At 36.3% G+C, this 26,543-nt stretch overlaps 6 protein-coding genes and 2 long non-coding RNA genes across 9 annotated transcripts; 4 read left to right on the top strand and 4 right to left on the bottom strand.

The window, feature by feature from the left end:
- The first annotated feature begins 1,236 nt into the window (after nt 1-1,236).
- Nucleotides 1,237-1,946, top strand: LOC138123311 (uncharacterized protein PF3D7_1120000-like). The gene is made up of 2 exons (XM_069037952.1): nt 1,237-1,593; nt 1,644-1,946. The coding sequence occupies exons 1-2, from the start codon at nt 1,237-1,239 to the stop codon at nt 1,944-1,946; spliced, it is 660 nt and encodes a 219-aa protein (XP_068894053.1).
- Nucleotides 1,947-6,384: 4,438 nt separating this feature from the next.
- LOC138122801 (uncharacterized) lies at nt 6,385-7,328 on the bottom strand. 2 transcript variants are annotated; one of them, XR_011156630.1, is made up of 2 exons: nt 7,245-7,328; nt 6,385-7,195 (listed from the first exon to the last, which is right to left on the bottom strand). It is a non-coding gene; the product is annotated as an uncharacterized lncRNA (long non-coding RNA). The 2 variants fall into 2 exon arrangements; XR_011156631.1 differs by having other exon boundaries at nt 7,249-7,323.
- A 163-nt stretch (nt 7,329-7,491) lies between these two features.
- LOC138122800 (uncharacterized) lies at nt 7,492-9,014 on the top strand. Its single transcript, XR_011156629.1, has 2 exons — nt 7,492-7,731; nt 7,780-9,014. It is a non-coding gene; the product is annotated as an uncharacterized lncRNA (long non-coding RNA).
- Nucleotides 9,015-13,670: 4,656 nt separating this feature from the next.
- Nucleotides 13,671-15,268, bottom strand: LOC138122798 (uncharacterized). Its single transcript, XM_069037098.1, has 6 exons — nt 15,017-15,268; nt 14,770-14,964; nt 14,527-14,718; nt 14,159-14,327; nt 14,001-14,077; nt 13,671-13,953 (listed from the first exon to the last, which is right to left on the bottom strand). Exons 1-6 carry the CDS (start codon nt 15,195-15,197, stop codon nt 13,754-13,756), a joined length of 1,014 nt encoding a protein of 337 aa, XP_068893199.1. The 5' UTR covers nt 15,198-15,268; the 3' UTR covers nt 13,671-13,753.
- Nucleotides 15,269-15,456: 188 nt separating this feature from the next.
- On the top strand, nt 15,457-18,775 carry LOC138122799 (trafficking protein particle complex subunit 2-like protein). Its single transcript, XM_069037099.1, has 5 exons — nt 15,457-16,271; nt 16,485-16,666; nt 17,613-17,700; nt 17,758-17,837; nt 17,885-18,775. Exons 1-5 carry the CDS (start codon nt 16,239-16,241, stop codon nt 17,928-17,930), a joined length of 429 nt encoding a protein of 142 aa, XP_068893200.1. The 5' UTR covers nt 15,457-16,238; the 3' UTR covers nt 17,931-18,775.
- Vhl (von Hippel-Lindau) lies at nt 15,690-16,160 on the bottom strand. Its single transcript, XM_069037951.1, has one exon. It carries the CDS (start codon nt 16,158-16,160, stop codon nt 15,690-15,692), a length of 471 nt encoding a protein of 156 aa, XP_068894052.1.
- Nucleotides 18,776-23,700: 4,925 nt separating the features above from the next.
- Polr1E (RNA polymerase I subunit E) lies at nt 23,701-25,335 on the top strand. The gene is made up of 6 exons (XM_069037435.1): nt 23,701-23,967; nt 24,023-24,216; nt 24,265-24,484; nt 24,539-24,734; nt 24,781-24,993; nt 25,043-25,335. Exons 1-6 carry the CDS (start codon nt 23,892-23,894, stop codon nt 25,287-25,289), a joined length of 1,146 nt encoding a protein of 381 aa, XP_068893536.1. The 5' UTR covers nt 23,701-23,891; the 3' UTR covers nt 25,290-25,335.
- LOC138122990 (uncharacterized) lies at nt 25,317-26,345 on the bottom strand. Its single transcript, XM_069037449.1, has 2 exons — nt 25,941-26,345; nt 25,317-25,892 (listed from the first exon to the last, which is right to left on the bottom strand). Exons 1-2 carry the CDS (start codon nt 26,032-26,034, stop codon nt 25,510-25,512), a joined length of 477 nt encoding a protein of 158 aa, XP_068893550.1. The 5' UTR covers nt 26,035-26,345; the 3' UTR covers nt 25,317-25,509.
- Between the last annotated feature and the right edge of the window lie 198 nt (nt 26,346-26,543).

The following is a 26,543-nucleotide window of genomic DNA, read 5'->3' as shown; positions in this document are numbered from 1 at the left end:
ATCTATCAGAAACAGAAGAAAAAAGTGGGGGTTCCCATTTAAAAAAATTGGTGATGACGTCGTAACTCAAAAATGGATGACGTCATGAACAAGTGAAGCAACTTAAAATAAGCACTATCAGAAATAAAAATTGACCGGTGTCAGCGTTTTTTACAAATGTTATTAGTTTCGACATTACTGAATTTATTCCATAAGTAGTTTCCACACTGTATAGATAAGCGGGCGTAATGAATTCATAACGCCCTCATCAATTCAAAATTGCAAAGATGCCATTTTTTTTTTTTTTTAAGAAAACGTATAATGAAAAATAAAATCTTGTATGCACCACGGCGTCACCGAATGATTACGCCCATCGAACGATATCCATCTCTCGGGCTAAAGCTCTCGAGCTGGATTCATCGTTCTCCGGGCGTTGTAACGCCCTTGGTGCATAAATAGCTATTTTCTTCAAATCTTCATAACAAATTATTTAAGAAATGTTAATGTCCTATTGTGTTATTATTGAACGATAATGACACAGTTTTCTGATACGTTATTAGAGAAATAATCCCCTAGGGCATTATCTTCAAATAACAGGCTCTAGGGCGTTATAAGGTCTTCGTTGCTTAATTACGACCAAATTTTGACTGATAGGTATAAATTAATCAAATCATTGTCAATTCAAAAACACACGAAACGAGTCGGACATTAAGTTTTGAATGCACGTCGGGCGGCGTATTCCCCTGGGGCCGGAGGCCCTCGTGTTTCACTCTGCCGACCTCGCGGGTTATCAACCTTATAACACCCTTGATACCTTAATAACTATAAGAAACCAGGTAGGAGATTGGGTAGACTGATAAATTAATATAGCTCATTTTGCAAAGGGTTATTATGACTATGGAAAAGTAGTCGAATTAAAGTTGAGTAAACACGGTGATTTTCGTTCCGCAATCAACCCAAAAATTTGGCCGTTGCGAGCAGAAATAAAAGCCAAAAGACAGTGGTGATAGTGAAAGTAATAAAAGACGATAGTGTTAATGGAAAAACTAGAGGAAGGAACAAAGAACCAAACGAATAAACGTAAAATATACTGTAAAAATCGGTAGCAGAACTCTATCGCAAAGTGACCGGCAAGAAACAAAAAAAGCAGATAAGTTTTTTCTCGTACGAAGAAAGAAATCGGAAGAAAACCCCTTACTGCTCTGATATAGGCACACATAAAGCAAGAAAACGGTAGAAGGTGCTGCATAAAATCAAATGAAGAAACAAGAAGAAAGTGACGTCGAAGGGTATTCAACAGACGATAGCCAGAAAAGACAAAGAGAGGAAGAAGAGAACAACGACATAAAGAAGAAAAGCAAAAAGACAGTCAGAACACCGCCGATGAAAAAGAGAAGCGACACTGAAATGGAAGACCTGAAAAACATGATCCAAAAACTCATGGAAGAAGTGAAGGAGATCCGAAAAGAAAACCACAAATATCATGAGATACTAGACAAGCTCGCTGAAGAAAACAAAGAGATAAAGAGAGAAAACAATGAAATGAAGACCAAAATGCAATACATGAAAGATAAACTAGAACAAATGGAAAGACACCAGAAAAAGAACAACATAGTAATTTATGGAATGGAATTGAAGAAAGAAAAAAAAATGAAACGTTGGAGAAAAAACTAGAAGAGTGGATGAAAAATAACTTGGCGATAGACGTCGAGATTGAAAGTGTATACAAAATCAATAAGGAAATGTACGTAAGACAAGTGAGTAAATATGACCTCACCAAAAAAGAACGAGATATACAAGGATGGATACGTGAAGAGGCAAATGCAGAAAAAGAAAAAGGGAATAAAGTAAGAATCGGCTACAAGAAACTAACAATAAACGAAAAAATATGGACATGGAACAGCAAGACATACCAACTAGAAGAACAAAAAGAACAAGTCAAAAGACCTCAAGATTCAAAAAACTAGATAAACATATACACGGAAATCAGAAAATGGAAAAGACACGGCACGGAAAAGGAACACCAAATAAGGATAACTCAAGGAATTATTGGAAATTGGCAACATGGAACATAAGAGGACTAAGCGGAAAGGAGAACGAACTAACAGAAGAATGCCAAAAATTAAAAGTAGATTCTGGGAATCACGGAAACAAAGAAAAAAGGACAAGGATCAATAGAAGTAGGAAACGGGTATTACCTAATTTACAGCGGAGTACCGACAAATGAAAGAGCAAAAGCGGGAGTGGGTTGCCTGATAAACCAGAAATGGAGAAAGAAAATACTAGGATGAACATACATATCAGAGAGAATAATAAAAGTTGAGGCGAAGAATGGAGGAAACCCAATAACAAGAATAATAACGTATGGGCCAAACGAAGACGAAAAATACAGAAGAAAAAGATAAATTCTGGGAAGAAATGAATTTAGCTGTGGAAAAAAGTAATGGAACAGTATTCGTCATAGGAGACCTAAACGGAAGAGTTGGAAAAAAGGATAATACCACAATGAAAGTAATAGGAAAACATGGAGAAAATACAGGTGTCCCAGAACTCGCGGATCAAATTTAAACTGTATATTCCTTGATGGTAATGAAGGTAAAAAACGTTTAGAAAAATATTCAGGGTGGAACAGTTTTTTAGTTATGAATTAATCAAATTGACCAATAGAGCTCGATCTAATTTTCCCTTTATGAGAAAATTGAGTACCCTAAATTGCCAAGCAACGTATAATTCGATAATTCATAAAATTATTTTCAATATTTATCTGGTCGACTTGTCGGAGCAGACGTCAAAAGTGACAGCTGCTTTTGAAATAACCAAAAATGGGATAATTTCGCCAAAGTCAGATTAACAAATGTATAGAATCTAAATCAGGGAACGCTAGAAGTTCCTTCTTCCGGCAATGAATGAAATATGGTTTGTTATGAGTGAAAATTTCCAGAGCAATTGTAACCTTGAGGGGTATGGGAAATTGACGGGAGGAATATGATGAATTGAACCTTTGTTTTTGTTGATGGAAGGTAAAATGGCGACGTAGCTTAAAATGAGTAATATTACTACCTTAAAAATCTTAGTAAAAAGTAAAATTTGTAGGGCCTGTGAAGTGAATCGGAATCACAAGAAATTTATCCTGACTCCTGTGCATACACTCTGCATCTGCAACGTATTAGCGCAACTACACTAGCGGGACTCGTCATCGTCGAAATGAAAGAAAAGGCTTTTAGGAACATTCTTGACATTGCAAAAAAGCTGGAGTTACACGTAGGTTTTGAACAACAGATCAAGCATAGTGGCAGTTCTGAAAGAAAGATGACAAAACTGGATTGAACTAACCTATTTATTTTAGCATCATTATTAGTAAAAATTTAAGATCAAATTTTATAACTTAAACGATGTAGAATGCAACAAATGAAATAAAAAACATGCAAAATTAAAAGAATAATTTATAACAAGTTTTCAAAATGACCACCTTTCATCTGAAGGAATAGGCGAGCTCGTTTTATTAAATTTTCCCTTGCCAGTCTAAGCATATTAGGAACAACAGTAGCCAGTACTTCGTGAATTTGGTCATTCAGTTCTTCTAAAATATTGATAGGTTCGCGGTAAATATAGTTCTTCAAATATACTTCTTCTACCGTCGTCATCAAAGGACTGAAGAACAGGATCTTCAGTCTCTGGAGTTCTAATTTCTCGCGGGGGACCACCAATTTCTTGTCATGTAGACACCAAGGATCCAGTGTCTCCAGCAGGATCCACCAACCGTAGAAATACGTTATGGCAAACGTCGTGGAAAAGGTATTGCATATTCTCTTGCATCCTCACGTGCATTGCGCCCGCACTCTCCATAAAGTATGAGCATTTCGGAATACTCTGCAGCTGTATTCATGATTTCAATATGAAGTTTGACAATTTCGAATCAAATTATAACTTGACGTTGTCAAAATCTTCACAGTTGCCCAAACATTTACTTGAAATTCCATACTATTCTTACTAGAATTATGTTGCTAGGCAATTCAAACTATTGGTTAAATTTACGTGAAATTCAAATTAGCAGCGTCCTTCTGATTGGTCAACTTTAATTATTCATTACAAAAAATCGATTATACCCTGTCCTTTTTTTTTAACGCTATTGCTTTCAGTTATCACCAAGGAAAACGCACTGTAAGTTTGATCCGCGAGTTCTGGGACACCTGTATAAGAAATGGTAATGGACGGAGATTAATAGAACATAGCATAGAAAACGACTTAATCATAGCAAACACCTCTTATACACGCAAAGAAATAAATAAAATAACAAGAGAAGTTTACAAAGCCGATCAGAAAAATCAATTATAGGTTATACAAGTGGTCCCGATATAAGCTGCCAAAAAAATTCTGGGTCATTAGAATGATCTAACAACTCCAAAAAACCCCTTTTCATTAGGTCCAAAACGATGGGGATAAATTAACCCCTATCCATACCCATTCGACGCTGCTGACGACAAAAATACGTACCTACTCAGGAATTAATTGTTGGTGTTTGTAAGGATGACAGTATCTAAGCAACATAGGTACCTGAATCGTTTATGACACATCTCAAATCTGACAAACTAAATCAAATTAATGACATTTATTAAAAACGCTGTACACTGTGTGCGTTAATTCACCAGCTTATTTAGGTGCAAAAGCTGATTTTGTAGACTGAGATGAATGAGTAATAAATAAAGTGGTGTTCTTCAATGTGTAAATAAATGTAGAGGTAGTGTGTGCAAAATTGTGGAAGAACTGTGTAATAAGGGTATCGTCTTAATTGTGGTTAAATAGCCAAAATAATGTATTGAATAAATTTATTTACACTTTACATATTCGTACTTTCAACTCTAACTGAGAATATCTACTAACTAATGAAAGGTAAACTAGACTAGAAAAATGATTTTATAATAAATGTTCTGTGTGCCTTCTGTTGGCATTTAAGCACATTTGAGTACGCCGGTACCAATTTTCATAAACAGAATTCAGCATTTCTGGGTTTTTACGAATGTGGTTCGCGGCGTCTGTTACGCGTTTCTGGAGTTGGCCTTTTGGATTTATTTCAACTTCGTATACCAAATCTTTCGTGTGGCCCCAAAAATTAAAATCCAGAGGAGTTAAATGGAGGATCGGGGACGCCATCGTATTGGAATCAGTCAGAACCAACCTCACATAAATGCAGATGTAGCTCCACAAAAGTACAACGGGACGGAAGGACTCCTTCAAGAAAACGTTCGCCGTATGGTCGCCTTGCCGGTCTTGAATTACAACGTATTTCGCCATAGAGTAAATGCAAATCAGCGTATTCTTGTTTTGTGAATTTCATAACTTTTTGAAGGATTCGCAAATTTAAAATTAAACTTGACAAATGTCATAGGTGTTACAGGTACCGTTGCTAAAGAAATTGCAGCCAAGTAACCAGAATTACCTTTTTAAAACCGATTAACTCATTAGCGTACAGCAAATTTTGACCAAATTTTCAATTATTTTTATCTCGAAAACCAAAAGACTTCTATTAGAAACATTTTTTGTGTATGAGTTCTACTCATCGTCACCTATTACTGGATTTCTTCTGGCAGGTTATATCGGGACCACCTGTACCGGGTGGGGCATCGTATACGCGCACGCGAGAAATCGCGACTTCTAATTAAATAAAATTGTCGAAATTTTTCAGACTTACCTGGCTATTGGTAAGGTACATTTCATAATTTTTTGATAATTTTTCACTTACAAACAAAGCCAAAAAAAATTAAAATGTAAATTTCAACCAAAAAGTCAAATTCTGATTTTTATACTAACCTATACAGATTCACTTCCTATAATTATTTACGAAATCTACGGAAAAAAATACCAATTAGATTTTGAATTAAAGGCAGTTTTACATTTCAACTTTCAAAATGATTTTTATTTATGACCTGCCACTTGTGCTGTCGTAAATTTAGGCTACAATGGAAACTGTCAATTTTATGGCAAAAAGGTTTAAAACGGTCGGCTATACTTTTGTTGGGAAATTATACCATTGTGCCGTAAATCACCCGTCTGGTTTACGTTTAAATAAAAAAGCGAATTATTTAGCTAACCAAGTCAAAATTTGTAATTATGCCATCAGGGTTTGATGGGCTAGCAGATACAGATTCATTTAGTGTAAAAACTTTATAGGTAAATTAACAGTTAATTTCAGAAAACTAATAAAACTGTTACGGCCTTATTTATTAACAAAAAAAATTTTAAAAATTCTCAAATATACCTTATCAATAATTAGTCAGGTATATAAAATTTCGCCAATTTTATTTAATTAGAAGTCGCGATTTCTCGCGTGTGCGTATACGATGCCCCACCCGGTATAATAGTAGAAAGGAACAAAAGATAAAAGAACAATGATAAAAGACGCTAATGTCCAAAGATGACCTGAAATCTATAGCGACCATTACATGTTAGTAGCGAAAATAGCAGACGGAACGAAACAAGATACGGAAAAGAGAGCAAGGAATAAATCGAAACCATGCCATGAAGCTACAAAAACGTATAAGCTACAAGAAAAAGAGCAAGCTGAAAAATATAAAGAATATGTTGTAGCATGTCAAAATGCCACTATTCGTTTGGCCGGGGTAGGAGGCCAAGAGGTCCTACTTTTGCTCGCGGGACAATCAGATCGCTGCTCAAAGACCTGGAGCTAGCAGATAACGCACGGCACATGACGACGCGACGAGCCCACCCTGCCGTAACCTTTTTCGGAACGCTCATTTCGAGATCATTCAGTTTTGTTTGTGTCGTCAATCAGTTCATTTTTTAGTTTATCGGTTCAGGATTCATTTTTTGTTTATCGTTTCGCTTTCAGTTTCACTTTCGGTTTTCGTTTGTTCAGAATTTTCTTTCGCGGTTTCATTTAGAGTTTTCATTTTGTAGAGACTGTGCCAGCCATTTTTGGGGCGGCTGGAACAACACACGTTGGCCCCTAAATTTAAGGCTGAGGTGGCTTTACGCCTCTAGGCTGTCTAGCTGCGGCCTATCTTTTTATCGTTCTCTTTTTTCTTCTTTCTCCTCTCCTTTTCCTTCAATTCCTCTCTTCTTCTTCTCAGCTCGGGTAACCGTACGGCAAAGTTAGTTCCGATTCCCTTTTGTTCCCGTAACTTGCCGGAAAGTTATCTTCTTCTCTTCTTTTTCCCAACCTTCTCCCTTGGTTCGTGGTGTTCAACCTTTTGAGATCCTGCGGAAAATGGCCGTTACCATCTATCGTGAGATACGCGCGGACTCACCGACACATTACCGCTTCAACATCAGTGAATTTCCCGGTCGGTGAAAATCCAACGTAAACAAACCGGCGCCATGATCGACCATCTGTCATTTAGCGCGCACGTGTAGTACCACCGGAAATAGTCATCAAGATGCGCTGTTCGTGCAATTACCGGGACGCCTTATTGCAGCGGAAAATAAGGTCCAGATATTTCGTATTGCGCTCCTAGATACGAGGGTAATAAAAAAACCTATCGTGAGCGGAAATCAGGGGACTCGGTCGGCGACCGCCGAGCGGGCGGCTGTGCCGCAAGTCGCGAGCTGCGAATTACGTGCGTGGCGTTCGGGATCCGCAATCATCCCCGAGAGCGGATTGCCGACGCCATGGTGCTTATCGTCCGGCGCTGCCAGGCTTCGGGGCCGTCGAAGAGCCCGAAGATTTACCGTACCGATTACCGTTTTACCGCTTTACCGATATCGAGAGACCCCTCGTCATCTAGTGAGATAGAGGTAATTATCGTTCATTAGCGATTTCGCATCATTAATTTCGTCTATTAGGGGTACTTCGAGCCAGTTTACCGTATCGTACCGGAAAGTTCTCCTTCAAATTATCGTAGAGCAGCCCCTTTCAGCGGAAAGAGATAGTTCGAGCCAGGTTACCGTACCGTACCGTGAAGGAGTACCGGAAAGTCCTCCTTCAAAATTTATCGTGGAGCACCCCCTTTCAGCGGAAAGGAGTAGTTCGTGGAGTTCGATCACCGTTCTTCCAGTTCCGTACCGTCGTTCGCTTATGGTCCATTTTGTGAGGACACGTCAGGATCACGCTGTGATGCCGCGCCTGATGTCGCAAGCGTAGTCGTATCTCGGCGAGTCCTAAGCGCATCGGAATCATCTGCGAACATCTTCAGTATCATCGTTCTTTAGGGTGATCGTTCGTCAGGATCATCGTTCTTTAGGGTGATCGTTCGTTAGGATCATCTTTCGTTAGGATCATCGTTCTTTAGGGCTATTGTTCGTATAGCCGCTGAAGTCCCGTATCGTCATTCGTATCGCCATCAGTACCGTCAGCCACATATCGTTTTTCGGCCAAATGTTTAAGACAAAACGTCAAGGTCACGCCGTGACGCCATCATGTAGGAACCGTACCGTACCGCAACTCAAAAGGACGCTATACGAGCAGACAACATACCCGGCATAAGTCGCCATTTTTTTACTGCGGCATTGTAAAAATTTAAGGAACGCCTCGAATTTCCCGCTTCTCACGTTCATCATTTTTTGTACATTCAACATTATTTAATACTTTGCTTATATTAAGAATTTTTTGTAAAAACCTTTTCAGTCAGATTCAATTTTCAAAGTCAATTTAGAAATATTGTCAAATTCAACCTTTCGGAACTTCACCGATTTTAAACTTTCTTATCAGGATCAATTTTTCATTATTCGTCAAGGTGATACCCCAATCTTGACCTTGGGTTTCATAAATTTTCTTTCATTTGTTAACTCGATCAAAAGGAAGCTTAAGTTCGGAAAGTTTTCATCAAGGAACAAATACCTTTTATTTCGTCGAAGAAGCCATTGTTTAGTTTAAGATTCGGTCACATGTGAAGGAAAAGCTTTTCTGGTTACGACCAAGTAATTAGGATTAAGGCCATCTGAAAGTACTGGTTCCACATTTTCCAATTTTCATTAAATAGTTACAAGCGAACCATTGTCGCATTCGTGTGAACTAGTACGAAATCACTGAAACCTGCTTTTGGAGTGATCACTGAATAAATTTATTTTTTTAACGTTCAGAAAGAATTTGCTTTCCACTCCCTCCGACGAGTAAAAACTGAGCACTTGTCCCGGCAGCTGGACAAGTCTAAACCAGCTCAGAAAAGTTGCCTGGCGCTCATATCCTAACCCACGCCCTTTGCCCCGAAAAACCCCCTGAGAGCCCGGTGCTGTCACTGACCCATTTTAGGTCATAATGTAGAACAAAAAATCGAACAGACAAAAGAAAAATAAGAACAAATGGGCATAGAAGAAGCGTGGCAAACATTCAAAACAATACTACAAGAAGGAGCCAGAAAAGTTTGCGGAACCGTAGTAATAAATAAAAATAAAAAACAAAGAGCTTGGTGGAATGAAGAAATTAAGAAACAAATCAAGAAGAAGAAAACCAAATGGGCAATATATTTAAACACAAGAACAAGAGAGTCCTATATGAGTTACAAAAGACAACGAGAAGTGGTGAAAAATTTAGTAATAGAAGCAAAACAGAAATCCTGGGAAGATTTTGGAAGAAAAATGGAAAAAAATAAAAATGAAAACCAGAAACTATTTTACCGTGTACTAAAAAATCTGAAAACGGCGAAACAAGAACAGCCTATAATCAATAGCATTAAAACCAAAGAAGGAGAAGTACTAACAGAAGAGCATAAGATTATGGAAGGATGGAAGGAACACTTCGAAGAACTACTAAACCCTACAAAACCAAACAGAGAATCAACAGAAAAAACAGTAAAAGAAGGAAGGAAGAACAAAACAGAAATAAATAACGAGAGAAATAGCGACAACGAGATTACATTAACAGAAGTACAAGAAGCCATAAAAAGTATAAAAAATGGAAAAGCAGCAGGACACGATGGAATCACCCCAGAAATGATAAAACACTTAGGAGGAAACGGCACCCAAATATTACTGGAGATATTCAGGAAAGATGGGCTGAAGGCAAAATTCCACACGACTGGGAAATTGGAGTACTGATGATACCAATATATAAAAAGGGGATAGATTAGACTGCAACAACTACAGAAGTATCACACTTTTGAGTGTAGTAGCAAAGACGTACGAAAGGATACTAGAAAAAAGACTTACAAGAGAAATAGAAGAACAAATGACAGACTCACAAAGCGGATTTAGGAAAGGCCACAGTATCCAAGACCACGTCTTCACAATCAAAGAGAGCATATTATACAAAACAATTCAGAAGAACTCAGAACCAAACCTAGGATTCATAGATTTAGAAAAGGCGTTCGACAGGATACCAAGGGGAAAAGTATGGGAATGCTTAGAAAAAAAAGGAATAGACCGACAACTTATAACAGCTACAAAAAGTTTGTATCAAAATAGCCGTAGGTAACTATGTCAGGAGTAAAAACAACAGATCGAAGGAATTCATAACCGTAGATGGACTTAGACAAGGAGGAGTGCTGAGCCCGCTACTATTCATAATAATGATGGACGAAATAATCAAAAAGACCAAAGAAAAAGTGAAGCAAGTAAGTACAGTTAAAATTTCTGGATGTGCTTTTGCCGACGATCTTGTATTTGGGTCTACCGAGAAAGAACTCCAAGACAATCTCAACACATGGAACAAAGTATTGACAGAACAACAGATGAAAATAAACATAGCAAAGACAAAAATAATGGTAATAAATAACAAAAGAAGAGAAAACTGTAGATATTGAAATTAAAGATACAAAAATCGAACAAGTCAATGAATTCAAGTATTTGGGAGTCACAATAAACAACAAGGGGAAGGAAGATACAGAAATAAACCAGAGGATATCGGCGGCGACAAAACTATACCATTCACTAGGCAAAACTTTTATAGGAAAAAAAGAAATTAGCAGAAAGACCAAAATGACTGTGTACCAAACAATATTTCGTCCAGTATTGACATTTGGAAGTGAATCTTGGGTAATAACAAAGAGACAAAAAAACAGAATACAAGCAATCGAAATGAAATACCACAGGAGAGCACTAGGAATAACAAAAAGAGACCATAAAAGAAATGATGACATAAGAGAAGAATTAGGAATGGAACCAACAATTGAGAAAAATCAACCGAAATGGTATGGACACCTAACCAGAATGGCAGATACAAGGCAAGTCAGAAGAATATGGGACGCAAGAATAAACACCAAAAAAGGAAGGGGAAGGCCGCCCGAGTCTTGGAACAGAACAATTGCCAAAGTTATGGAAAGACGAGGCTTAAATTGGAGAAAAGCGAGAAAGCTAGCGCAAGATAAAAGAATCTGGTCCGGATTTGTCCATAGTTAAATAATTTAAGATAACTTATAAAACAAGTAAAATTAATAATGAACCCCTACACCAAATGGTAAAAGGGGTATTGATTATACAGGTGATCCAATTTTTTTTTTAAATGCTCTAGCAACTTTATTTCTTGTCCGATTTCAATAAGCGATATATCAAATGAAAAGGCGTTTAAGGGGCTATGAACTGCCATATAATATTTATTTTTTAAAGAAGCAGTTTAAGTGGGGTGATATTTAACTTTCTTATTTTAAATTGTGACATATGTTTTTCATTACTTATTTTTAAAGTCACTATTTTTCTAAACATTGCTATATAAAAATATTATTTGTTTTTTGAAAACTTTTGAAGAAATAAAAATGTTTAAAGTTTAATAAATAATAATTGAGACATTTTAATGGAAAAGCGAATAAAATCAAGTTGCTAGAGCATTTGTTACGCAAAGAATTTGACGCTGTTTCCGTACCGCGAATGGAGTTCAGATCTGACATGTAGCATGTCGGTCATTTCTTCAAAGGTATTCATTTTTACTCACGATTAGCTCTAGCTGACAGGTCTCACAAAGCAACTTGTCTTAACTTATCAAAACGAAACGTCAAGCTAATTTTAAAGATTTTAAGCGATTTGGAGCCTTTAAGGGGCTCGTCGAACAAAAAACGTTGTATTTAATTCGTTCGTGTGTAAATTGGGCCTTTTTTGGCACTCATGCCAAAAAAATCGCAATTTACACACAAACTCGTTAAATAAACTAAGTACCTACTATTTAACAAAGGTTGCACTTTTTAAACATCAATACATTGATTTGGCTTTTGTCCGTTTTTATTTAATGTATCTTTTTATTGTATTTTGTTATCCCCATCATTATAAAACTTTATACATAATAATATACCGAGTGAAACAAAAGTATCAAATAATCGCTGTAACTTTTTAATTTGAAAAATTATGAAAAAATGTTTAAGGATGAACTGGAGTAACATTGAAAAATGGCGAAAATTGCTTAAAATTGGTACAATAGTCTTTTCATCCATTCTGAAGTACTGTGCCAAATTTAAAAAAAATAGATCGAGGAATTTTAAAGTTATTACCTTCTAAAGTTTCGGGATATTTTACACGTGTTCTTATGAGAAATCGAGCAATGGTCGCATAAAAAGTGATAAAAAAACATATTTCAAAATGGCCAATTTTTCTTAAATTTTTCACACATAAAGTATCGATATCGTAGAATTTTCTAATAAATTTACAAAAAAAGTTGGTCGAGGATTTTCCATGTAATCGCTAATCATATGTGGAAAAACACGGTTTTTGAGGTTATGTATCTGTTTTAATTTCAATAAAAGTGAACAAAATGCATATAATTGACGTCGGTATGCAAGATTACACTCATATCGCACGTTTTACTACAGTTACGTTAAGAACTTTAACAGAAATCAATGAAAATTGAAATTCAGTGTGCTTTTGTTTACTTTCACGTACAGTCTTAGTCAAAAGATTGTAAAATCACATGTAAGTAATTATCTAAATATCAAGAAAATAAACACAAAATTTACTTGCAACTCGTTACAATTCGTTTCCAAAAATTAAAAACTGTTTTTTTAAACATTGATTTCTCGTAATAAACGTTTCATAGCATTATAAGAATTCCGCAACTTTTTGCTGAGATTGTTAGTCCAGTTCATCCTTAATATAAAAATTGTTTGGTTTATTATCATGCATGACGTTCAACAAAAATTGTCAACATTCTTGATATTGCATTTTATTACTTAGTAAGTTAATTTTATCACCTTTGTTTTTTTTAAATTTAATTCTTTTTCCCCATAATGGCAAAACTGTATTTGTGAATACAGAAAGATACGCTTGTTTGAAAATCACACAAAAAATGTATGGGTGCTATTTAAAAAACCAAAGTTGGTTGCCATAGCAGCGAAACAAAAGAAGATAGGAACAAACTAGAAAGACCATATGATGCAGGATAATATACCAATCAACTTTTATATTAAACATTTTTTCATAAATTGTCAAATTAAAAAGTTACAGCCAATATTTGATACTTTCGCGCCGGATCTATTTGTTGTAGCGTAGTGTTAGAGTTTCTAGCGTTACTCCTGCGAACTTTGATAGAAATTTGTTGAAGAAGGGAAATACATTCTTGAACACCATATAAAACTTTAAATAGAAACAAGTCGGAATGTTCTGTTCTTCTTTTAATAAGAGAAGTTAAACCAACCTTGTTCAACAATATTTCTTGAGGACAACCTCTCTGAGGATAGGTTCCTTCAGTCAGGTATTAGGAACATCATAGAAGTTTTCACTTCTGTCGTACGGTCTTAAGCACACACTTTTTTTTTTATGTGAGATTATATGTACTTGTGATAACATTGTTGTTTTCAGAATGAAAATCTCTATCAGAATTATTTAAAAAAAGTAGGTACGTGTTCCCATTTTTTTTGGGGACACCTGTATAATAAACATTAGGGTTTTTTTTATAACACGTCTAATGATAAGCGTAGTACGAAGTACAATTCTCTGAATTTAGCACTGCATCTCCCGCTTTCGATTTCTTGTATCCGTCAAGGTCAACGCAATAGGCCACCGATCCCGGCTTTTGATACTCAACATAATTCCCCTGAGTATCACATTTCTGATTTTGGACGTTCCCGACCTCCTCGAAGATTTTCGAGTCCCTGGCGCAATCTAAAACACACTTTTGCAACAGCGAAAGCTCAAAGCACTCAACTTACTGCAATTTACGGTGGAGCGGTCGTCTCCCGCCTGAAACGTTCCGATTTTAGTGTTATCTCGCCATGTGCAGAAGGTCCTGGAATGTAACAAATAAGTACGTCAAGCTAAGCGGTCAGTTTAAGAGTCGCGGACTGGTGGACGTGGAAGGTTGACTTACGCGCCGTCAAAAATAGCGTAAGCGCCGAAGCTGCCATCGTCATCGCAAACGAAGTCCGCGTACTTGGCGTTGGTTCCGTGCAGTTTCAGTTTGTACTCGATTCGACTCTGAGCGTACTTCTGGCTCTCACACTGCCGAAGGTATTGGCTACCAAGGGTGAGGGAGTTGTCTGCAAATTTGAGTTAAATCTTGACGAGTTCATAGTTAACTGCAAGCTATTAATAGGATTTTGCAACAAAGTGTGCACTGAAATTTGTTTTTAATCAGTAAAATAATATCTTGAAAAGTAGTTTGTGATTGAGTAAAGAGCACTGTTATTTGAACGTGTTGTTGATGTGCAAATTATATTATAGTTTAGTGCCTCTTACAACAAGCAAGTTTAAATTTGGCCTTCTCTGGAACCACCGGCGAAGTCAGTTCTCCGGTCATTTCTTCGACGCACCAACACTGCTCACTTACGAAGTCGCACTGCAAGGTTTCGTAATTGCCCATGCTGTTACAGTGCAAACTGTTGAAGTAGATGGACTCGTCATTCATGTCTGCCTTTCTCCGACTGCAAGCTACAACTTCAAATTAAAACTATTTCTCTTTTTAGGAAAAAAGAGCACTACCGCAAGTCATGTTATCGGCTTTGCTCCACCATTGCTGTCCAAATACTCTCTTTCCTTCGGCACTAAAGCAGAAACACCTCCCAGTCCTTCGATCCCCTTTACACTGCTTGGGACCGAATTTACCATCTTTTGCGCATGTTGGCTTAGATATTATGTCTTTGTACCTGGTGTCCCCCCAGTAAGTGGTGCAAACCTCTACGGGTCCAAGTGGTTTTAAGAGTGTTTGTTACATATATGACAAACTCACCGTTCTGTGTTGTTCCGAAGTCAACACATTGAGGCAGACCGTCAGCTGAATCGTAATTCATGTTTAGGTCAAAACAATCTTGAGGTAGGAGATCCGAGACGACTTCTAGTTGACCGAATTCCGATTGCGATTTGGATAAATGCAGAAGAAAAACGAAAAGGAAAATGTGGAAAATAGTCATTTTTCTGGACTACTTTTGTCTAACACTAAAGTATCTTTATCTAGAACGCCACTGATCTAAAGGAAATGATAAAAACAAGATAAATCTTATCAAGTTCTTATCAAAAATTGATTCATTTTTAAGGTAGGTACGTCATTTCATTTCCTTTGAAAGAGGAATGGGTAGTACAGATACATAAATGTTTTGTGTCTGTCAATAATTCCTATTGTTATTTTTGTGAAGTACAGAAAATTAATTAAATAAAACTCTAACTCTATGATTCAGTGATTTATTTGCATAAATTCATACTTCTTTTTATTGCTTTAGTAAATAAAAAATATCCTTGCTTAAATACATTTTGTGTATGTTACAGCGATTCGACATTTCAAAACATCTCCAATTTTAGAGCAACATAAAGCCTATATTTAAGTATCATTTGAGTATAAAACTTCTTATCTAAACATTTGCATGCAATTACAAATGCGTATAAAACTGAGTCCGCTCACGCTTTCATTACATCTCTTTGTTCCGTTGAATTATCACTTGTTTGAGATCACATTCAATTTTTTTGGGCAACTCCAAAAAATCCACATCTTCCGGTCGCCTCAGCATATTTCTCACGCCCAGTAGACACGTGTGTCGTAAACTGAACACCGGAATCGTCACAATCGCGGGAATTCTTCTCTCAAACTCCATCGGAAACTCCCTGTCTGGGCGTCGCTCTCGTAAGTATTCTCTTGTCGTCTTGGGGAAGTACACGAACTTTTTGTCGATGTGCAGTCTGTCTCTGGTGTGGTGGTCTATAGCGATCCAGGGGTGCTTCTTATAAGTGTTCACATCGACGAACCGCCCTTTCTCGAGCAGTTGATAACTAACATAAGACCCAGTAAAGTTGATCCACACAATTTCGATAGTTCTTTCGGTCAGGTTGACAAAACGAACGAAAGCTTTTTCGTTGCTTCTCTCCGAGTGTAAATTGTCCATCGTGTGGAGGCGCTTCAGTTCAACACGAGTTTATCGCTGCGGTACGAACGTGGTCCCCGTGATCCGACACGAGGCAACATGGCGGTTTGTGTGGCGATTATCGGGAAAGATGTAAGCAACTCACTTGCAACAATTTGTGTGTTTCGAACCACCTGTACTGGCCCCACAGTCAGTCTAATCTAATTATGCACAACCAACATTTTTATCTCGTGTGAAAGTGGTCACTCGATTGTCACTGTTTTGATGTCAAACTGACGGTAAACACACAAATTGGTAGCTTTACCACTAAAATAAAGTCGTGCGTCTGACCTCAAATATTTCCAGAACTCTCCCAAGTACTTTTGTTGTTTGAACCCGGACGAGGAACTGAGCTTTCAGTACAAAGTACTATCTTCGTTGGATATCGTGGAGGAAAAATTGAATCCGCCGGCTAATAAAGGTCAATCAGCCAATGAGAGCAGAGAACTCTACTTGGGAATGCTTTACTCGTTAGAAACACACAAAGTGTAAGATTAAATAATAGAATTCGTGGTAATCTTGCATTTTAGGGACCTGAATAAATGCGTACTGCGCATGGGCGAGAATCGAGCACAAAAATCACAAAATAGGTACAGTTGCGGCCGTTGAAATCTCACTCAGGAAAGATTTAAACGCTCTGTATAAATTCCGAAATTTGATTAGCGTAAACAGGATTTTCATCAAGGATTATAAAGTCAGTGTCAGTATTTGACATATTAGGTCAGAATCGCGCGTAACTTTTGAAATGCCGCAATTATCTGATTTGCAAAAATGTGTTTGACCGAAGGACGGTGTGAGTATAAGAGCCATTGCGAGAGAAATTAATGTGGATAATGTTTGAGTGACATTTTGAGAAACATCACTTTCAATACCATTTACAAAGCTAAAAGTTTGGCGTTGTCAAAGTGTCTGAGTTTTCAACGGCCGCAACTGTACACTATTATCACGTTTCTCTTGTTTTTATTCTTCACATACGGTGGGCCGTATCACGACACCTTTATTAAATTTAAACATGACTTAAATTAGACATGTTCAATTGTTCATACGCTTGCACAGTGAAGGCCACGAGTTTGGCACATGCGCAGTGATTCAGATCCCTAAAATGCAAGATTATAGTGGCGGCCGGGGAAAATGGGAATGACTTAAATTACTTTGGGCTGTATTTAAATAAATCTGTAATGGTTATCATTATAAAGATTTACGACAGGGACCGATTTCTTTGAATGCCTGTGTTCTTAGAAGGAACGATTTAAGAAGGGTTTTGTTTGCAGGTGGTGACAGGCAAAAATTTGGCCCTATCGTAAATCTTTATAATGATAACCATTACAGTTTTTTTGAATACAGCCCAGAGTGATTTAAGTCATTCTCATTTTCCCCGGCCGCCACTATAAATACCAAATTCGTTGTTTGTTGGTATTCATTAAAGGGTTTTAGGTATGGATACATTACAAATACAAAGATTAAGTTCATTATCGTTGTAGATTCGACAAATATGGCGCTACGGGACAATGAAATTAGATCAGTGAGTAAAGTACCAACAAAAAATATTTTAATGAAATTAAGCGACTTGTTTTTATAGATGTTTAGAAAATTACATTCCGAATATGCCGATATCGTCTGCAATCCATTTTACATACCAGGAGAGCAGATCTGTTCAAAGTGAGTTCTTGAATGCGACTTTAATCATTTACAAAGTATTCTTTCAGATCCTTCGATGTGAATATAAAGAATATTATGACGGGAACCGTTTAACAGTGTACGAGGAACATTTTAAAGTTATATTCAAATACAATAGAAGTAATATATACACCGTAGAACAATTGTCGCATCACATATGTTTATACATGTAAAATTCAAACCTTTCACTTAATTTTTTTTTCTCTGTTATCCTTTCGAGAATGAATTGTGTGAAATCCATTTTGCACATACCAACATAAGGAGTTACAGTCATTGATTGATTCGGTCTAAAGTATGTGGTAAACGAGATGGTTCTGCAATGTCTTGCATACAATCAACAAAAATTAACACAAGCAGTGCAACAATTAATTATCATTCAAACTAGGGTTGAAATCTTCATTAAAATTTCATTTAATCCATTTATACGAAATGTTTGCAGACCATTTGCTATATAATTTAAGAAATTGTTTTGCGGTGTGTATTTGTTGTCATCTAGGGCCGGTTTCACCAACGTGAGTTAAATTTAACTACAGATTAAAATAGACATAAACATTGTTACAACAATAGGTAACTAAAGTAACGAAGCATTTTAACCTACAGTTAACGTTAACTGGCGTTGGTGAAATCGGCCCCTAGAGTCTTAAATATTTACTAAAACAAGTGCAAGAAATCCATCAAAATATAGATTAAATTTTTTTGTACTCTTTCTATATCCTGTTCACGTTGGATTGAACACCAGTAGTGCAAATCACTACACACATTTGGCATTAACTTTCATATGAGTCATAGTAACAGGTCAGGTCATTTGCACCACTGATGTTCATTCCAACGTGAACAGATATTATCGATAATTATTATTGAAAATGTTTATTTCTTAAACTGGAATTAGACTTTACCCAAATAAAGATTCGTCCGACGGGTTTTGGGTTTCTGCACGTTTTTATTGCAGTAGTCACGACCTACTGTATAACCGGCCTGTTCAAAAGTGTAGTTTGAGTGATCCCCGCAGAGTGGGGATATTATTCATCTTAAAGTTTTTGCCACCGATAATTTTTCTTCAAATGACATTTTAAATTTGAAGTCAAAAAACTCCTTGTTTTTTGCCGCTTTGAAATACAATTCGTGCATTTTTCCTTATTGTTCGTCGTTTTTGTGTTTAGTGTTGTTTTTCTTTGCTATATTGCGTATTATTATTTTTAGCGAAGCGTCCGTTTTGTGGCGCCCTCATCGGCGGAAATTGGCTCTTTGAACGACTTAACCTGTGTTTGGCGCTGTGTTTATTGGAGCGTGGAGTTCAAGTGACGACATACGTTTTCGGATTCATGGATAACTCGATTACAAATTAATTTGATCGCTCGATATTTAGGCTATTGCTACAAACACTTTTTCATTGATCTCTGTTTCGGATGAGTACTTCTAAAAATAGGGCAAAAATGTAAAGACGCTGACGTTCAGATGTCCAAGCGCCCGATTTCTTTGACACCTTCTCAAATTGCCGCCACTTTGGGTTTTTCTAATTTTTTTTCATCCCACCATACAGCGTGTTATGAAATACGTTAAGAAAATTAAACGGTAATAGAACTTATTAAAACAAATTACTTTTCTATTTACCATTTTTTCGAAAACTCAAATTAATTTTCACCGCATTCCGTGTCATCGAGTCGTTTATGGTGGGAAGGTGAAAGAACAACGGCTTCGCACGAAAATCCTTATCATTTTCAACATGTCCATAACTTAAGGGTCCTCATCTCGAAATCGTAGCCCTATACTAAACCAATGTAAACGCAAATTACTCCTAAAAACTTCAAATTTGAAGTTGAAAAGTTGCTCGACGGTTCTATCGGTTCCTTTTGACTTAATCAAATGAGGAGAAATATTGATTTTTCGATTAAGGCAATAAATTGGTCGTTACGATTAAACAATTGCAATTTCAAAATTACTCGTAGCGGTCTCATTTTTAACTTGTTTGAGTTCTAAACTAGCTCATTGTAATCATGAATGTATAATCTAATGTGGAGAAATCTTCGTTTTTCTTGAAATCGGTTAAATTCTGACTTACGAGGGAAAAAAAACGAAACTCATTATTCGAAAGTGTGATGATGGCAACCAACAATATCAGCAGCCCATGATTTACAACACCCATTAGTTGAGCTGGGACTAGGACCAAGGGGCCGGCCGAGTTCTCTCTGCACCAAGCTAATTTCCATTTTACTACCTGATGCTATTACTTTTAGCCAAATACTTCTCTGTTCTATTCTTTGTTATGTATTCTTTTCCACACCACCACAGAGGTAGAATAAAAATCGCGGTTTTTTTAACGTTGTTTGCCCGATAGATATAATCCACAATGCTGTAAAAAAATGTAGAATTTTATACACGACGATAAAATTTAATTATAGTCTGCCAAAAAATATATAAAATATAAAATACTAAAAATTGCAGAGGTTTTAGGGCCAGTAACTGAACACGTGATCAGATTCAACCAATCGAAGTCTCGGTTTCATGGGTTAATTGCGCATTAAAATTTAATTCGAATTAAATATTTAATTCTTTTTCTACAAACTGGCCTTTAATTTAATTAATGCTGAATACGCGTAATTTAGGAATAGTTGCATGTTATTAATCATTGCTATTATAGCTCTTTTTTAATATGCATCTAACAGGCCTATTTTTGGCACGCCTGGAATCAATTATTATTTCAGGTAACAAAGCGCCCAGATAAAAATTTTCTAATTGTTGTGAGCGGCAAAAGTATGGAATAAATTCCTTAAAAATTAAACAAAATATTTTTCAAAAAAATCTTTGGACAGGTCAATTTTAGTTTATAAAAATACATATTTTAGTACCAAAGAAAATTCCAAGCAGTCATTTGTTTTCGAGTTATGACGTCATCAATAGTTTTTTTAAATGGAAACCCCCTATTTTTTTTCTTGACTCTGATAGCCCTTTTAATTGTCTAAATGCCAGTATAAAAATTTTGTTACCTTACATAAGGATATTTTTGAGAAAAAAAAAATAAAGTTGGGAAAAATAAATTTTATAACGAAGAAAAACAAGTCAAAAACTGTGTTAGTAAGTACTTAAAATTATGGAATTAAATGTTTGAATTGCCATCCCCCAGCTTGTTGACAATAAGCAAGTTTATGAAAAAATTCCCCCTGTTTTAGTTTTATCCCAGCACCCAATCAAAATTAAAATTTATATACGTTGTGTTTCTGTTAAATGAGTCATTTTCGAAAACGTTTTGTAAAACAGATAGAGATATTTTCATATTTGGTGGCGGAAACAAAAGACTGAGAAATTTTACAAATTTGTATTGTCAGTGTCAAATTTCTCAAAGACGTTCGTGGTTGCGACAGAAATGCAGCAAATTGTCAATAAGAAAGTTATTCATCGTCGAACTAGAGAAATAATTTGTAATACGTTTGATTATATGAGAATAACTTTTCCTTTTGAAGCACTGACAAAAATTGGTTTCCTTAGAATTTGTTTTTTCAATCTATTTAGCGAAAATTTAAATTTACCTAGACATTCCTTTTTACGGCGTTTATGAGAAATTTGACACTGACAATACATTTTTGTGACATTTCTCAGTCTTTTGTTTCGGCCACCAAATATGAAAATACCTCTAACACATACGAATGAAATTGACAGTAACATTTACCTTTGTACCCCTTTTTAAGCAAATTGCGCGCACGGAGGAGTGTGAGATTTGGCATAGTTAAAGTTTATGTTAATTTCAATATTAATGAATTATTTTGTCTAAAATACAGGGTGCGTCTGCTTAAACTTTATATTTGAATATCTTCGTTATTTTAAATGACTGCTCAACGATATTTAGTCTTAATAAAGGCTGCATTGCCCTCTTTACATAGGCACTACAAAAATTAACAAGGATCTGGACAGAAGAGGAATATTCAAGAAAAAAATTAATGAAAAAAAAATATTTTCAGCATTTCCTAAAATTATAACTTTTAACATGCATGTCAAATGTTTCTGTGTAGATTTTCTGCCTAATAATCATCCTAGTGCTTATTATTGACCAATAAATTAATGTTAAATAAAGACAATTTTCAGACTTCATTCACCAGTGTGTATTTACGTAAAAAAGTACTTCACGTCTTACTGATTTACAAAAAAAACCATAATTAATTTATTATTTGACAACGTCAAAGTAAAAAAGTTCGTGAAATCTTTGAAATAATCTTTTATACAAGATGTTGTTCTCACAGCAAGAGGAAATTAATATTATTTTTACGTATGGAGAGTGTCACCGGTGCTATCGAGCCGCAGCAAGAATTCTTCAAGCCCGTCAAGAAAATGATAAATTTTCCGAAATGAATATCAGATGAATTGTAAAGCTGTTTGAAGATACTGGCAGTGTTAAAGAATTTCCACGAGTAAGGGGTGCACTCCCTAAAAATATTAACTTTCAAAATGCCGTTGTTGATTAGGTAACTGAAAATCCACACACAAGCACAAGAGTAATAGCGGCTACACTGAATGTCTCACAAAGCACGATTATTAGAACTTTAAAGTCTTTGAAATTTCATCCATATGAAATAATATTGCAACAAGAACTTCACGGAGTTTTTATTCCAGAATTGAAAGGTGTGTGGAAGTTAATGGTCGAAATAAATTTTGAGCATCTTATTTAGTTATAATTATTTTGAGTACATTTTTAAAATTTTCTTTGCTGCTAATTGTGTTAAATTGTTGAATTTTGTCGGGGCGTAGAGCCACCCCCCTCCTTTCAGAACGAGAACCACCCCTGCGTGGGTGAATGACAGAGATTTCAGACGACAGCACGGATGATAGACGACAGTACCGAGATGGACTCAGGGTAGAACAGTCACAGTCAGAAGTCACTAAGGCATTTATATCACACATCGAGTACGGTCGTACGGTCCAAACAATTGTACATAAATGTAAATAAACGTTTTACACAAAACGATACGGTGTGTCAGTTCACGCGCGCCTACAATCAAACCAGTGAAGCCTCCATTAGGCTGAGCAAACCCAGGAGCCCCATTTGGTTCCGAACAATTCCTGGAGCCCCCATTAGGCCCCAAACAAATTTATTGCAGATATTTTAATTGTTATTATTTAGTATGTGCTTAAATTATTTATTCACCTTCACCCCCTCTTTAAGCTTCCATAATAGCCACTTTTATAAATAAAAACAAAAAAATTAGGAGGGTACCGGGTACCCCATGATTCATTGTTTAAAAAATAAAATTAATAACATTTAAATTCGTTTTATTGAAAACTTACTTTAAAATAGTTTTAATTAATTTTTCCAGAGAAGACTGATCCCGACAGCCGACAGGGACGCTATTCTGGCGACCGCTCGACGTACTATTATTCCGGCGCGCTTTAAAATATTTTTCACAACTTTTTCGACAGTTTAGGATATTGAATTGTAAACTATCCGATAGTTTAAAAAATCTTCCAACTTTGTTCCAAAAATGTTTGAATATTTTCATCAGAACAAAAGTTAACAGGGGGTATAAGTTTTACCATGCAATTCCCTATGGCAACAGTTAAAAAAAATGCACTGTATAAACGATCTTGTTGGTTGAGGTTTTACTTTTAAATATTCTTGACGCAAGTAGTTATTTTACACGTCTTCGTGTAAAATACTGCAACTGTAATATTTTCATTCATTTAATCTCTTATTCGTTATGGTACTTCATTAATTAGAGCATAATTTCAGGGCACAAAATGTTACTGCTTGGGTATATTTCAAATTTTACGCGCGCTAGGTACTACTTTCTCTGCGTAGAATTTAGTGATTTTTATGTCAACTAATCTCTCGCTGGACAAACTATACCACCATTACTCCACCGTCAAAATAAAGTAACGCGTTTGAGGTTAGAGTCTATGGTTAGAGCACAGTGAGCATCCGTGACAGTGAGTGGCAGTACTGGCAGTGGAAACACGCTGTGTTTCTGTCGTTGGGTATTGTGTATGTGTGACATGTGTGAAATCTAGGTGTGAAATAGTGTAAACAAACCTGCATGTGAGTGTTGCTATATGTTGAAATTTCTTAAAATGGTGCAAGTAATATCGGAAGTCGAAGACAATGAAGAGGGAGTTCGACCAGTAATTGGTGGGTATCTTTTAATTTAGAAATTTCTAAATGCCTAAATTCGTCTAATTCACAGTACATTTTCAAAATTATGTCTTTGAAGAGGATGAAAAGAGAAGAATGCCGGTAGGACTCTATAGAAAAAATAAAAAAACATCTATAGTAGCTGCTGCCACAGAAGATTCACTTTACACAGGAAGTATTAACAGAGAAGAAGATAAGGATGCAAACAACCACTTCCTGTTAGCATTTAATAAAAAAACAGGAAAAGTTGGAATTTAAACTTGATATTGTCATCATTTAATGCCACATTTGTAGGTCCGTTTGATTGCTGTGGATAAAACTACTATGACAAATAATTTCAACCCAACAGTAAATAATGTTGTAGAGAGCAGAACCATTTTTGATTTTAACACTTCTCTGAATAATTTAAATAAAGCATTTGGTTCCAAGAAGGTTAAAAGAATCACTGAACAGAAGGAGCGCCTCAAGATGAATATAGACAATATAAAAGAACAATTGGAACAAACAGTTGCTAGTATGTAGATTTTTATAATTTTGCTCAGTCATTTGCTGGATTTGTATTTTCCAGATATTAAGATGAACGAAACTGAGTCAATTGTGGTTGAATCTAATGAGAATGACAGTGCTTACAGACCTACAATCCACAGAGATGCCTCAACAGTAGAACAAGTCTATATTTTAAGTGAGCTTGTGCCTGATTTTGTTTTAGACTCGTTGGAAAAAGAGGCCAACGAAGTTTTATCATCAGATGTAGATTCTATAGAGTAAGTCAAAGAATATTGGAGGAAAAAAGTTTAACATTAATTTTAGAATGAGTGAGTTGATCAAAGACAAACTGAGGGAACTGCAAGACTCATCAGGTGATGTAAACAAGTGCAAATTGTTGCTATATATAGGCTACTTAATGAAGTATGTAATGACACCTGCAAAATACATAACTAAGAGGTTTGTGGTGTGTCAGTCCTCGCGTGAGGTAAACACTCACATTTTGGACAATTTCTCAGTCACTACCAGTGCAGGAAGGTAAATATTTATCAGTGGGTCGAGACAAATCTTTCATTTCACTTTTAAGGGGAAGACCTATATCACTCAGGGACAAAACAATCTGTTACATTCTCGTGTTGGCGATGATTGCGATGGATTTTCAAATAAATGTAGAAGCGCTCTCAAAGAGTGTCAAAGTAGGTGTCAAAAAACTGCATGAAATAACTAGAGTGTTAGCTTTTAGCAGTCACAGAAAAAACAAGGACTTAGTGATTTTAAAACTGCCGCTACCACCAGCTGTGTCTACTTCTCCAAAGAAACGCAAAAGATATTAGATGTCAACTGTAACAAATTGAAATAAATTTTTTCAATAATAATAAATTAATTTATTGATTAGGATTACAAATATAAGATCAGCTTTGGTATAGGCGTACACTAATGGCAAAGTAGGAATTTCCACGTCTGTTGGCAACCTAATCATGTCGCGACTCTATCCTTCTGGTTAAAAGTGAAAACAGTGTAGCTCTGCAGTAAATGGCACTAGAATGGTAACATTTAGCGTAAAGGGGGATCATCCTCCAAGTCCTGCTCCTGTCCTATCATAAACTCGTCATAGTTGTTATTTCTTTGGTGGATCTTCCTCCTGAACCAACTCACTAACTTGTACTTCCTACTAACATACACTGCATATATCACAAATAGTATTAAAAATAGTGGAATGAGTATTCCCGCAACGATGGCTCCACTGTTGTGGCTAGCTACAAGGCTCGAAGTGTTTGGTGTTGGCATTCGGGAATTTCGGGGGTTTACCTCGACGCAAAAAGTGTCGTTGTGGGCCTTGAAGCCCGGCTGACACTGGCAAGTAGCCGTCGTTTCTTCACAAAGCTGTGTCTGGGGACATTGCGGGCGCACCAAGTCGCTGGGGTCGCAGCTCTTGCCTTTAACAAATGAGTCAGGTTTATGCGTAGGGTGTGCCGGGGACTCACCTATGACCTGGTTGAAGAGCAAGATGAAACAGAAGATTCCTTTGTGCACTTTTAACCTATACATGTTTGGCATTACATCGCTCAGTGCGTGCATCCGATACAGATCACAATAGATACAACTTAGACCGTCGAGTTCACCACAAACACAACATTAACATTATGATAACTTATCAGGGATTACAATGTAACTATTTATCAATAAATAGTGGAAGCGATTCAGAGCTAATCGCTCGGCGTTGGAGACTTCGTTGCACTCCGCCGGGTCCTAAATTCAAATTAAATAAATTATTCCATGGTAGGAATTATAGTTTACTCCACTTATTCAATTTATTTTCATGAATTTAAACGAGTCATTACGAAGCAAACAAGTTAGCTGTCAAACGTGGACAACTGTCAAAAGAAAAGAAGGATGAAGGAACGAGGACGTGGGTGCGTTCAGAAATATGAATCCTGCATACTTTAACGGAAATTTTAAAAACCTGTAAGTATAGTAGCAGTCGGGAAAAATGAGATCTCGCTTTTGGATTTAAATAACTTTGGGTTGTATTTAAATAAAACTGTAATGGTTATCATTATTAAGATTTCTGATTTAAGGCTGTTGCC

This window comes from Tenebrio molitor, chromosome 2 (assembly GCF_963966145.1).
Source record: "Tenebrio molitor chromosome 2, icTenMoli1.1, whole genome shotgun sequence".
Classification (NCBI taxonomy): Eukaryota; Metazoa; Arthropoda; class Insecta; order Coleoptera; family Tenebrionidae; genus Tenebrio; species Tenebrio molitor.
The sequence above is the reverse complement of the archived record's forward strand: the minus strand, read 5'-3'. Positions and strand labels throughout refer to the sequence as shown.

Excerpts from the sequence above, each read along its gene's own strand:
- LOC138122798 (XM_069037098.1), bottom strand. The coding sequence starts at position 15,197 with ATGACTATTTTCCACATTTTCCTTTTCGTTTTTCTTCTGCATTTATCC. Across the intron at positions 14,965-15,016 it reads CTTCGGAACAACACAGAACG|AGGTTTGCACCACTTACTGG; the intron begins GTGAGTTTGTCA and ends TTGGACCCGTAG. Across the intron at positions 13,954-14,000 it reads CCGCTCCACCGTAAATTGCA|ATTGCGCCAGGGACTCGAAA; the intron begins GTAAGTTGAGTG and ends AGTGTGTTTTAG.
- LOC138123311 (XM_069037952.1), top strand. The coding sequence starts at position 1,237 with ATGAAGAAACAAGAAGAAAGTGACGTCGAAGGGTATTCAACAGACGAT. Across the intron at positions 1,594-1,643 it reads ACCAGAAAAAGAACAACATA|AAAAAACTAGAAGAGTGGAT; the intron begins GTAATTTATGGA and ends GAAACGTTGGAG.
- LOC138122799 (XM_069037099.1), top strand. The coding sequence starts at position 16,239 with ATGGCGGTTTGTGTGGCGATTATCGGGAAAGAT. Across the intron at positions 16,272-16,484 it reads TGGCGATTATCGGGAAAGAT|AACTCTCCCAAGTACTTTTG; the intron begins GTAAGCAACTCA and ends AAATATTTCCAG. Across the intron at positions 17,701-17,757 it reads GGGACAATGAAATTAGATCA|ATGTTTAGAAAATTACATTC; the intron begins GTGAGTAAAGTA and ends TTGTTTTTATAG.
- LOC138122990 (XM_069037449.1), bottom strand. The coding sequence starts at position 26,034 with ATGCACGCACTGAGCGATGTAATGCCAAACATGTATAGGTTAAAAGTG. Across the intron at positions 25,893-25,940 it reads GCTCTTCAACCAGGTCATAG|GCAAGAGCTGCGACCCCAGC; the intron begins GTGAGTCCCCGG and ends CATTTGTTAAAG.
- Vhl (XM_069037951.1), bottom strand. The coding sequence starts at position 16,160 with ATGGACAATTTACACTCGGAGAGAAGCAACGAAAAAGCTTTCGTTCGT.
- Polr1E (XM_069037435.1), top strand. The coding sequence starts at position 23,892 with ATGTTGAAATTTCTTAAAATGGTGCAAGTAATATCGGAAGTCGAAGAC. Across the intron at positions 23,968-24,022 it reads GGGAGTTCGACCAGTAATTG|TACATTTTCAAAATTATGTC; the intron begins GTGGGTATCTTT and ends TCTAATTCACAG. Across the intron at positions 24,485-24,538 it reads ATTGGAACAAACAGTTGCTA|ATATTAAGATGAACGAAACT; the intron begins GTATGTAGATTT and ends TGTATTTTCCAG.